Source organism: Salvia splendens, chromosome 3 (genome assembly GCF_004379255.2).
Source record: "Salvia splendens isolate huo1 chromosome 3, SspV2, whole genome shotgun sequence".
Lineage (NCBI taxonomy): Eukaryota > Viridiplantae > Streptophyta > Magnoliopsida > Lamiales > Lamiaceae > Salvia > Salvia splendens.
The window spans coordinates 37,302,034-37,313,809 of NC_056034.1; the positions used below are offsets into that span (position 1 = coordinate 37,302,034).

At 41.8% G+C, this 11,776-nt stretch overlaps 1 protein-coding gene across 1 annotated transcript; it reads left to right on the top strand.

Annotated features, from left to right (window-relative positions):
* The first annotated feature begins 7,709 nt into the window (after positions 1–7,709).
* Positions 7,710–8,621, top strand: LOC121793932 (protein FANTASTIC FOUR 3-like). Its single transcript, XM_042191954.1, has one exon. The coding sequence runs from the start codon at positions 7,786–7,788 to the stop codon at positions 8,491–8,493; it is 708 nt and encodes a 235-aa protein (XP_042047888.1). The 5' UTR covers positions 7,710–7,785; the 3' UTR covers positions 8,494–8,621.
* The last annotated feature ends 3,155 nt before the right edge of the window (positions 8,622–11,776 follow it).

Consider the following 11,776-nt stretch of genomic DNA (forward strand, 5'->3'; position numbering starts at 1 on the left):
TGTGGTTTACTACCTGCTCGGTAAGCTGAAATGCCGAACTGACGTAGCTGCTTTGTATTCTTAACTCTCAAGGAGCTGGAGGTACTTCACTGGAAGCGGCTGTACTCTTCGGCTTTAGACGAAGCTGAGAAAAGAGCTATAGCTGACCAGATGAAGAATGACGAACTCTTGGCTCGTTCAATGAAGCTGGAGGCCGATAATAGGGACTTAGAGTCCGAAAAGAAGGATCTGGAGGCCGAGCTGAATACCGCCGTGGCTGAGAGGACTGCGTATGAGGATTTCATCAGCAGGCGCGGGGGAATGACCATCTCAGAAGTTCAGGAACGAGTTGACGAACTGTGGGAGGAATATCATGTACTCCGGAGGAACAATGCGCTGGAGAGCTCGGCTTGCCAACAAGTTGTGAAATCATTGCGGCGCTGGGCTTCTCGGTACGACATCGTTCTTTCCCGGCGTCCTCCAATCGAGAGATTCCTTAGGCATTTCCCGCCAACAGATGTTCATACTCCAGCTCAAACCCTTGATTCACTTGCTCAAAACCGTACTCCAAGTCAGCAACGAACTCTGGAACAGCCGGAAACGTCAAGACGAGAACAGGCTGAAGTTCGTAGAGGAGCTGTGATTATGAGTGAGCAAGATCAACAAATGCTTCGTGAAGAGACTCTTCGCCGCCGAGGTGCTAGGGCTTCCCGGGCTCAGAGAAGAGGTGGCAGGTCGATTAGAGCATCTCGTCGACCTGCTTATTCTGCAGCTGCCTGGAACGCCCGAACTCAGCTTCACGAGGATTTTGTGAATAGATGGCTCAACTTTAGCAACCCTGGACAGTAGAATGGTCCTTTGTAATAGCGTAACGCCATCTTGTAGGGTAGCGGAGTTGTGTGCCGAACAAGATTTGAAAATGAAATTTTGTTTTCGCTTCTAACACTGTGTATTTACAGCTTAGCGAAAAAATTTCATCGTACTTGTCCTCGGTCTTATGAAGTAAACTTCTTTGACCGGACTTGTCTTTGGTCTGATGAAATAAACATCTTTGACCGGACTCGTCTTTGGTCTGATGAAATAAACATCTTTGACCGGACTCGTCTTTGGTCTGATGAAATAAACATCTTTGACCGGACTCGTCTTTGGTCTGATGAAATAAACATCTTTGACCGGACTCGTCTTTGGTCTGATGAAATAAACATCTTTGACCGGACTCGTCTTTGGTCTGATGAAATAAACATCTTTGACCGGACTCGTCTTTGGTCTGATGAAATAAACATCTTTGACCGGACTCGTCTTTGGTCTGATGAAATAAACATCTTTGACCGGACTCGTCTTTGGTCTGATGAAATAAACATCTTTGACCGGACTCGTCTTTGGTCTGATGAAATAAACATCTTTGACCGGACTCGTCTTTGGTCTGATGAAATAAACATCTTTGACCGGACTCGTTTTTGGTCTGATGAAATAAACATCTTTGACCGGACTCGTCTTTGGTCTGATGAAATAAACATCTTTGACCGGACTCGTCTTTGTGTTCTAATTTGGCGATTTTCGTCGCCGGGATCGAACTTTCCCTTGTCCTAATTCGGCGAGTTTTATCGCGTGGATCGGACTTTCCCAGTTAACCGAAGTGGTCTTATGCAGTAAACCTCTTTGACTAGACATGGTCGTCCTCGGTCTTATGAGGTAAACTTCTTTGACCGAACTTGGTCGTCCTAATTCGGCGAGGTTTATCGCGTGGATCGGACTTTCCCTTATTGCAGTTCGTTTCAGACGAAGTGCTTATTTCTTAAGCCGAATTGTGGTCTTGTATCCTCCTTGGAAGCTTGGACTCACAGTCGTTGGCTTGTTGCAGTTCGTTTCAGACGGACTGCTTGTTAAGCTGAATTGTGGTCTTGTATCCTCCTTAGAAGCTTGGACTCAATCGTTGGCTTATTGCAGTTCGTTTCAGACGAGCTGCTTGTTTAAGCTGAATTGTGGTCTTGTATCCTCTTCAGAAGCTTTGACTCACAATCGTTGGCTTGTTGCAGCTCGTTTCAGACGAACTGCTTGTTTAAGCTGAATTGTGGTCTTGTATCCTCTTTAGAAGCTTTGACTCACAATCGTTGGCTTGTATATGTCCTAAGAAGGGGATCAGCCTTCGAAGAACAAGATACCTCAGTAACATTTGTAAGAGACGACACGCACATAGACAGACAAAACGCATATAGACAAATAAAAAGCACATAGAGACGAACAAAAACCAAGCAAACCAAAGAAAGCACATTGACCGAACAGAACTCAAGACTGACTGACCGGACTGTCTCTTACAAATGAAACTTTTTGAGGTTGGAAACGTACCATGTACGGGGTACTTGTGCTCCTGACACGTGAGTCAATTTGTAAGACCCTTTGCCGAGGACTTCTGACACCCGATATGGACCTTCCCATGTGGGTTCGAGTTCGCCCAGCTTTTCTGCTCGGCTTACTTCGTTGTTTCTCAAGACGAGATCTCCCACTTGAAATTGCAGCTTCTTCACCCTTTGGTTGTAATACCGGGCTACTTGCTCCTTGTACTTGGCTGCTTTTATGCAGGCCAATTCTCTTCTTTCTTTGGCAAGATCTAGTTCGGCTCTCAGTCCGTCACCATTCATTTCTGAGGAGAAATTGAGTTCGGGGACTGGGTATGCCGATCTAAACCGGAATCACGGCTTCAGTACCGTACACCATCGAGTTCGGCTCCGGTGTGACTTCGGTCATTTCGCCTGCCTCTGACTCCGGCTGCTGTGATTGCTATGCTTGATGGTGCCGAACTGAGTGCTCGGCACTTTTAAGCGCAATCTGCGAACACACTTGCTCTTTTTCGATCACCTCGGGTGACCGCTATCTCTCCTTTGGTGGGGAAGGTGTTCGGCGAGGAAGCCTCTGATCGCTATGATCGGGCTTCTTTTTGTCTTCTCTAGATGAGCTGTCTAAAGACCGTTTTCGACGGTCTGCCTCATCGGCACGAGAAAACTTGTCCGCAATGTCCCACATCTCTTGAGCTGTTTGCGGACTGCATTCCACGAGCTTTCTGTAGAGAGCTCCGGGCAGGATTCCATTTTGGAATGCCGAAATGACAAGTAGATCATTGAGATTATCTACTTGTAGGCATTCCTTATGGAATCTCGTCAGGAAGTCGCTGATCTTTTCGTCGCGACCTTGACGTATAGAAAGCAGCTGAGCCGAAGTAATCCGGGCTTCCGCTTTTTGAAAGAACCTCCTGTGGAAAGCATCCATTAGATCTCGGTAGGATCTAATGCTGCCTTGAGGAAGGCTGTCGAACCACCTTCTGGCGTTCCCGATGAGCAGCTCGGGGAACAGCTTGCACATATGGACCTCATTGAGACCCTGGTTCGCCATATTATACTGATAGCGTCCCAGGAAGTCATGAGGATCCACCAACCCGTCATAAGTCATTGACGGAGTTCGGTAGTTCTGTGGCAAGGAAGTTCGGGTGATATCGGCCGAGAACGGAGTCTTCAATGCTCCGTACATGGCGAACCCGACATCTCTTCGGTACGGAGGAGATGGAGTTCTCCTGTGGTTCCGGTACCGAGGAGTAACTGGAACATGTCGGGGTTGAGGATTCTTTCTCCTGGAAGACACGTCACTACTGCGGTAGTGACTTTCATTTCTGGATGAGGAGGGAGAATTCGCCGTTGTCTTCTCCGGCTGTTGGCTCTTCTGCAGGAAGGTTAAGAACTCCTCCTGCTTCTCGGCCAAGAACAGCTTGACAGCTTCATTTAAATCGGGCTGCTGGGAAGACTCGGTGCGATGACTCCTGGAGTGGCTTGTTCCTTCTTCGTGAGAACCGGAGGTAGATGTCTCCCGAGGCTGTTTTCCGGACCAGCGGGCTGGACTAGCTTCCTCATGGTTTTCACGAACGGTATTACGGGTAGTGTGTGATCTGGTATGCATTTTTTTTTTTTTTTTTTTTGGGGTGGAAAAAGGGTCAAAAATTCGCTTTATCACAAATTTGGTTCTCTGTTTCCCACAGTCGGCGCCAGTGATGAATCCGCGAATTTCTGATGTTTGTAAATGCTGGTAGAGAATGAAAATGCAGATCACGACACAGAGATTTTACGTGGTTCGATTTACTGAAGTAAATCTACGTCCACGGGAAGAAGGGAGGGCAAGATTGTATTGCTTGATCTGGGATTACAGCTTACAACACAGACTTGCTATATGATGTTTTATCTTTAGAGAGCTTAACCTTTTTCTACCAGATCTAAGTTCTATTTATACATTGAACTAAGATCGTGGCTTGCATCACCACTAATGATGGTTGTGGATGTCGTGGAGGTCATGGAGGTCCTGCATGTAGCGTAGGTCATGGCCTACGATCGTGGCCTGAGCCGACACCACGTGGTAGTGGGTGTGTTGGAAGTTGTGGAAATCCTGTATGGGTCCACTAACTCCTTGTTCGGTCGAATACTGAGACCGAACTGCTTTGGTTGCCGATCTGAGAGTAGAGCTTGATGCCGACCTGAGAGCAGAGCTTGATGTTCGGTCGAATACTGAGACCGAACTGCTTTGGTTGCCGGTCTGAGAGTAGAGCTTGATGCCGTCCTGAGAGCAGAGCTTGATTGGTTGGCTTTTACCGAGCTGTAGGCTGAGGCCGAACTCTTTGGTAACGCCGAACTCATACTCTTCCTTGGGCTTTGGGCCGAACTCATACTCTTCCTTGGGCTTTGGGCTGATGGGCCGTCATTGCTGTTGGGCTTGTTTAGTACGCACCCCATCAGTATTCTTGCAGGGCATCATAACAAGGGATGCCAACTAGACTAGGAGCATACTCCATGCGACTTCAATTCCACAAAATAAGTACCAGTATAAAATTTAACAAATGCGAAGTTAGAACTTAAAATTAAGAAAAGTGTATGTTGATGAATATTTTTTCCATGTTACAAGGACAATATACAGTACTAGTAGAATGAATATACAATGATGATCTTATATATGCTGTTTTTTTATTACCTTTTATTGCTTGTACATCATCCCATGTATGAACACACTCAGCATTACTATACTTGGAATTAAATTTGAGAGCCATTTAACGTGGTGTTCCATTTAAGTTTAGTAGACATAAGGTAGGGTCACATTCAAATTTTGTTGTCTACTCACATGGATTCTAAAATTGATGTAAAGTGAGCGCATCACACAAAAAAGTTTCTTTTGTGAAATTTCTAATTGAATAGTACTTTAAATAATTTTAAAAAATGAAAAATGCAATTAGCTAGAATAGTAGTAGTACTACGGATATAGGTATAGAGAGCCTACACACGGTAAAGGAGGCTTTGGTTAGTGGGGGATGATTTCATCAATTGTGGGAAACCTTTTTGTGACGCTGTTGGATTCTCTATTCTTTTATTGCAGCAAAAGGCGATTCCGTCGCTTTGGCGGTCCCCACACTCCGGCTCGACATAATGTGAGAGGGTTCAATCATGGTACGCAGTAGCCCGTTAAGGGGGAGGCCTTAACCCACTGGCTGCCAGAAGCCCATCTCCCAATGCCTTACACTTGTGCCCGAGAGATGGAAGCAACTACACGACAGCAGTGGGATTCGAACTCAGGCTCATTGCAGCAAGATCTTCCCATCCGTTGCCAACTGCGCTACGCCCCTGCGGGCCTCTATTCTTTTATGTTTATATGTTTACTATATGCATGTTAATAATTGTTTTATAGTATTATGCTTTCAATCCATGATATCAATGACAATTAAAGACTTAAGTGTTTGCATCATATGGAGATTTTTGGGGAATCTTATATAAGATGAATCGTGATGGATGCAAATTTAACGAATGAGTACTACTATTATTTAAGTTATGTTGAGATCCCTAATAAATACTAGTAGTACTAGAATTTCTCCAGTATCATATTTGAAAAGTCAATACTATATATTTACAGTTATCATAGCATTTTAAAATTGGAGTAACCCCATGAAATACTTCAAGTGTCCATTTTGAACTTAAGCCAAACACGCTTACGTGAAATGACATATCCGCCCTCAACAATTTTTGGTAGGGGAGTACATCTTTTAGTAGAGTAGTAATGCAAAACAGGTAAAATTAACTTAAAATTTCCTATCCGGGCTATCTAACTTAAAGAATAAAATAACGATTAAGATTATTCTCTAAATATAGACATCCAACAAAAATAAAATTTCAATTTCGATACAGGCTGGGCGGATAGGGGTCAATTGTGTCAATTCAAGGTGGAGGAGCGCATGAATAATGTCCATTTACGTAAATTCCGATCTTTTAATACTTATGAGCTGCGAGTAATTACATGAAAAACAGATTTTGACTTCCATTATTGGAGAGCTGAAATTTAGTTTTATTTTGTAAAAGTCGTCATTCGATGCATAATTATTGTATTGGTGATAAAAATAAAAATAAAATTAAAAATAAAAATAAAGAAATTCGGTCAAAAACGTGCCTTAGTATATATAACTAGTATATGGAAATATCATATATTGAGCTGTCTCTTGAACATTATACTTTTAACATTCCTCCATTGGAGACAGACATCATATAGCTTTCCCATATTATGCTTTCCTTAAAATAAGATTGGTATGTCTGCAATTGAACATCTCTGCCATTCAAAAATGAGAAATTAATATACTCTCTGTCTACCAATAATCATCTTATTTTATCATTTTCAATCGTCCACTAATAAATATTATAGTATTTGCTTTTATACTCATTTTTGTAATGGAACCACATATTTCACTTAAATTTATTTTATAATAAAATAAATTTATAAAAATAGGATTCACCTTCGGCAATATTAAAGATTTTTCTTATTGTCTATGTTTATCACCCTCGATTTTGATCTGATAATTTCTCTAATTAACGTCGCCTCATTATCTACCCAACAGATTATAGGAGTAGTACTACGGAGTAGTAATGAACACAAACTTTAAAAAGTAATTATAATTATAACAAAACCATTAAATGAAATATACTTAAATTCATAATTAATCTTATTCCATAATACTATAATTAATTTCTGAAGTTAATAAAAATTATGAAGTTTGATTCCATTGAAACAAAATCAAAAGCATGCCCTCTTTTAAATAAAATTCCCACAAAGTGTAAAAAAATAATGCGAAAATATCTTATAAATGCATTAATATGACACAAACTTGTGTGAGTCTATTTAAGCATTGAAATAGATAAAACATCGGTGACTCCAAAAATTGTTAGATTCCATTTATTCTGATTTAATACTACTTCATTTTAAATGGAGCTTGGCCAAGTCAAAGCAAAAAAAAGAATGTGGAATATGAATCAATATAAAAGAAAAGTCATGTATACTGTATACTATGTTTGAGTGACAGAAAATAAATAGTACTCTCTCCGTTCCATAGTAGTAGAGACATTTTTTCGGCATGAAGATTCAGAAAATGATGTGTAATAAAAAGAATAATGTAAGAAAGAGGAAAAAGTAGAGAGAATAAAGTAAGAGTGAGGGAAAAGTGAAGAAATGTGTTAACTTTTATTAAAAAGGAAATGACTCTATTACTATAGAACGTACCAAAATGATAAAATGAGTATATTATTTACTATGGAACGGAGGAGTACTCCATGATTTAATAATTCAAGTTGTGCAAAAAAAGAGAGCACACTCACCAGATCCTGGACAATATAAATAGCCAACCATATTTGCAAATCCTCTGAACTCAACTTCTCTACAAATAAAATTTCAAGAAAACAAACCTCGTCCTCAACACTAAAACTTCCAACTCTTTTTTTCTCTCTCTACAAAATCAACACCATGTCCACAATAGTCTGCCAGCAGAATTTCGTCACCGAGACCACTACCACCCTAAAACTCAGAGTCGCGCAGGCCGGCGCCGGCGATGACCCTCTCGGAAGCTGGGGATTTCTCCAAAACAACTCTCACCAATCATCAGCCCTCAATAAAGATTTCTACTACACTCACCCTTTATCCTACAATTCCAAACTCAGCCCCAAATCCCTTCAATTATGCACCGAGAATTTGGGGAGCGAATCCGGCTACGACACCTTCTCCGACTGCACCACCATTTTCTCCGCCTCCGACGATCACCCAACCTTCTCACTCCGCCACTGCAAACACCAGAAAGCTTCGCCCAAATACTACCGGAAAATTAATGATTTTCCGCCGCCACTCACCACAATGAGCGGCGCCAGCTCGCTGCAGGTGCGCCGCCACAGCGAAGGCGGCCGCCTCATCATCGACGCGGTCGAGGGGCCTTTCAGAAACTCCTACCTCCACGCCGAGAGGAGTGACGGCCGCCTCAAGCTCTCCTTCACCACCGCCACCGCTGAAGAGGAAGAAATTGAGGAGTCTGAAAATGAATCTGAATCGGAATCAGAATCGGATATGAATTTGTTGGAGAAATTTCAGAGGTTTAGTAGGTGCAAAGATGGCGGCAGCCATGAAACCAAAGCGTTGTGCAGTAATTGGAAACCTTCAACACTTTGCGTCGCAACTTCCTAATATTTTTTTCTAATAGTTTTTGGATCTACAAATTTTAGTTTTGTTGGATCCTTTTTTACCCTAACTAATTTTTTCGTTTTGCCTTTACTTTGGATGGATTGGAATTATGGGGTGTGGTTTGCACATCATCTTCTTTCTTCTTAGCATGTTTTTACCACCCTGCCTAGAATTCCCTAAAACAATTAGCGTATTATTCGAATATATTTCAGATTATAACGGGAACTACATTAATTTTTACGTACAAATTTAATTACTTATAGCATCCATAGGTTTGAGTAATGACTAGATGCTAATAGGTTTTTTTTTTAACATAGATTAATTAAATTGATTTAAAAGCTCCACCTTGAAATTGAACTCCCTTCGTTTCATTAAAACTGATTCTTAGTATCATATTTGGGTGTCCCACATAGTCATTAAATCTATTTTATTTTCTCTTTATTTCTCTATTTAACTAACCAAATTAATATTTTCTTAAATTTCGTATCCAAAATAAATATTTTTCTTTTAATGGTACGGATGGAATATTCAGTTATAAAAGATGTTGCTTTCACAACAAAAGGAGATTGACCTCAATTACTTATTTAAGTGTTTATTCTCACTATTAAATAGTAAATGAGAGTTTAATTTATTACATAGGCTTTCAAAAGCATTGCCATATCCCATAGTTCTCCCCAAGTCGCTTATTATATTCGATTACCTCAATTTTGCCCACTTTATAGATAGAATGAGATTTTCTGCCTAAACTTTTGAACCTGCAATAAATTTGTCTCCTAAGTACTATTTTACCCTTTTAATGAGAATTTTATGTAGATGTAATAATTTAATTTTCAATCAATCTCATTCATTCATGTATTTGATCAAATGGTTATTACATGAGTTCACACTAGGGATCTAGTTGCATCCCAATACACCTATAATGCTATGACAAACTAATATACTACTACTACTATACCAGAAAATTACATGTTAATTATGGACTATACAAACAAAACGAACTACGATCAGCCACTGATTAAACGTATGTGTTATATGTAGAAAATGAAGTTTGTTTTAAAATTTTGCCTGCAGTAGTAGATGTACATTTTTTTTCTCTCAAAGGAATTATGTAAATTAAACGTATCTAAAAGAAGAGGAGTGATGTAAAACCTAACTACATAACTACTACTCCCTAATCACGAATTTACACATTTAACCCGCTAAAAAATAATGGAATTTTCTTGTTATTTATGTTAATAGATAATATTCATAAGAGACAATTTCTTGATAAACACTCATTTAACGTGACTGAGATTTGAGTGTGACAACTTAATTGCAAATACACGTGATCAAGCCAAATAGTGAAACTTCCCTCAGCCTGATCCTTAACGTTTGGAACTTTATACATATTTTATTTTATTTTTTGTCGGGGAAATCTGTCAATTTAGGATGCAAAATGAGCTTAAGGCCATCCACAACGCTGTTCCTATACCGTTCCTATACCGTTCCTTAAACCACTATTTGAGGGCCCCACTGTACTTTTTTACTCCATTCCTTAACTAAGGAACGGAACCTGCAACCCTCCGTTCCTTAACCGTTCCTTAACCGTTCCTTAAATTACTATTCATTCTATTTCAATTTTTATTTTTATTTCCAACTAAATTAAATTAAATAAACACACTACAAACATACTTTATTAAAAAACAAACATACTTTATTAAAAAACACACAATATTAAAAAAAATTACAACTTAAACTTAAAAAAATTAAAAAAAACACACAATTCAAATCCTAAAAAAATAAAAAACACACAATAAAAAACACACAATTAAACGTGGGAAAATAAAAAAACTACTCCGCCGGCGAATCATCCTCCGGAGGCGGTCGAGGTTTAGGGGGAGGGGGAAGACCAAGTAGTCCTGCCATATGCACAATTCCGTTCCACCAGGCCGTGAATTGGGCGTACGAGAAGCGGGAAGTGTCCGCCATTGTGGCGGTTATGTACGCCACCATAAGTGTGTTCGAGCCTCCTTGTGAGCCCGATCCCGAGGCCGACTGGCTTGATTCTCCTCGGCCCTTCCTCGCTCTAGCCGCTTTCGCCGCCTTCGTCCCTTGCGGACGACGGCGCCCACGGCTAGATCCCTCGTACTCGGCGGCCGTAACCCCAACCTCCTGCGTGCCACGATCACTGGGCGCATCGGTGTCACCAGACGAGTACTGGCCGCTCGTCGTGTGCTTCGTCCGCTTTGAGGTTGATCCCGAGCTGGAGCGGACACCACCGGCCCACCTTTCCTCGTCCTTGACGAGCTGCCAAATATCAACATATTTGAACTGTACACCGGTGTCCTGGTGGAAGGCGCGCATAGCCGCCCTCAGTATGTCGGCGCCCGAAGCTCCGCTTTGGTAGTGCGCCGCTTCGGAGGAGTAGATCCCGCAGAATTTTTTGACCTGTAAATCGACTCGGCCAAAGTGAGCACGAAGCATTGTATATTTGCGCTTCCGGGCCCCTTTCGGCTTAGTCTCGTGGTAGACATCACGGACCTTTTCCCAGAAGCACTTGGCGGCTTGTTGGTTGCCGACGATGGGATCATATGAGACGGTGAGCCAGGCGGTGTACACCGCCTTTGTTTCTTCGTTGGTGTAGGGATGCCGGCCCAGATCCTCCGGCTCCTCCTCCTCATCCTCCTCGGGTGCCTCAGACGCAGCCCTGTAGCTTCCACCGCCTCGGCCTCCTCCCTGAGTGGGTTCAACGGGGATATCCTCCCGAATCTGGGACAAACCCTGGGAAAGCCGCGAGCCGGAGCCTCGAGCGTAGGCATCCACATCGAAAGTGGGTGGTTGGTACCCACCCGGCGTCGCCGACCCCTGCGTGCCCGGCGTCGATGACCCAGAACCACCAAGTGTGTTGTACATGGTCTCCCAATCGCCGAACGCGTTGAGATCCCACCCTCCGGCGCCGCCACCACCGTAATTGCCGTCGCCGGACATTTTTTGAAGAGATAGAATATGAAAATTGGAGAGAAATTGATGTTGATGTAGGAAGAATAGATGTGTAGTTGTGTATAAAATGAATGAATTAGGTGTATTTATAGAATAAGAAAATAAAAATAAAAATTAAAAAAATTAAGAAAAAGTTAAAAAAAACGGTAATGTTACCGTTTAAAAAAATTTTTTTTTTTTTTAAAATTCGATTTTTATAAAAAAAAAATAATTATTGCGTCATTGCTGACGTGTCCCACTCGCGGGCCGGCGAGTGGGAAGCACGCACGCACGGGGATCGGCCACGTCGCCCAGGCGCGTGGCGGCT

Excerpts from the sequence above, each read along its gene's own strand:
- LOC121793932 (XM_042191954.1), top strand. The coding sequence starts at position 7,786 with ATGTCCACAATAGTCTGCCAGCAGAATTTCGTCACCGAGACCACTACC.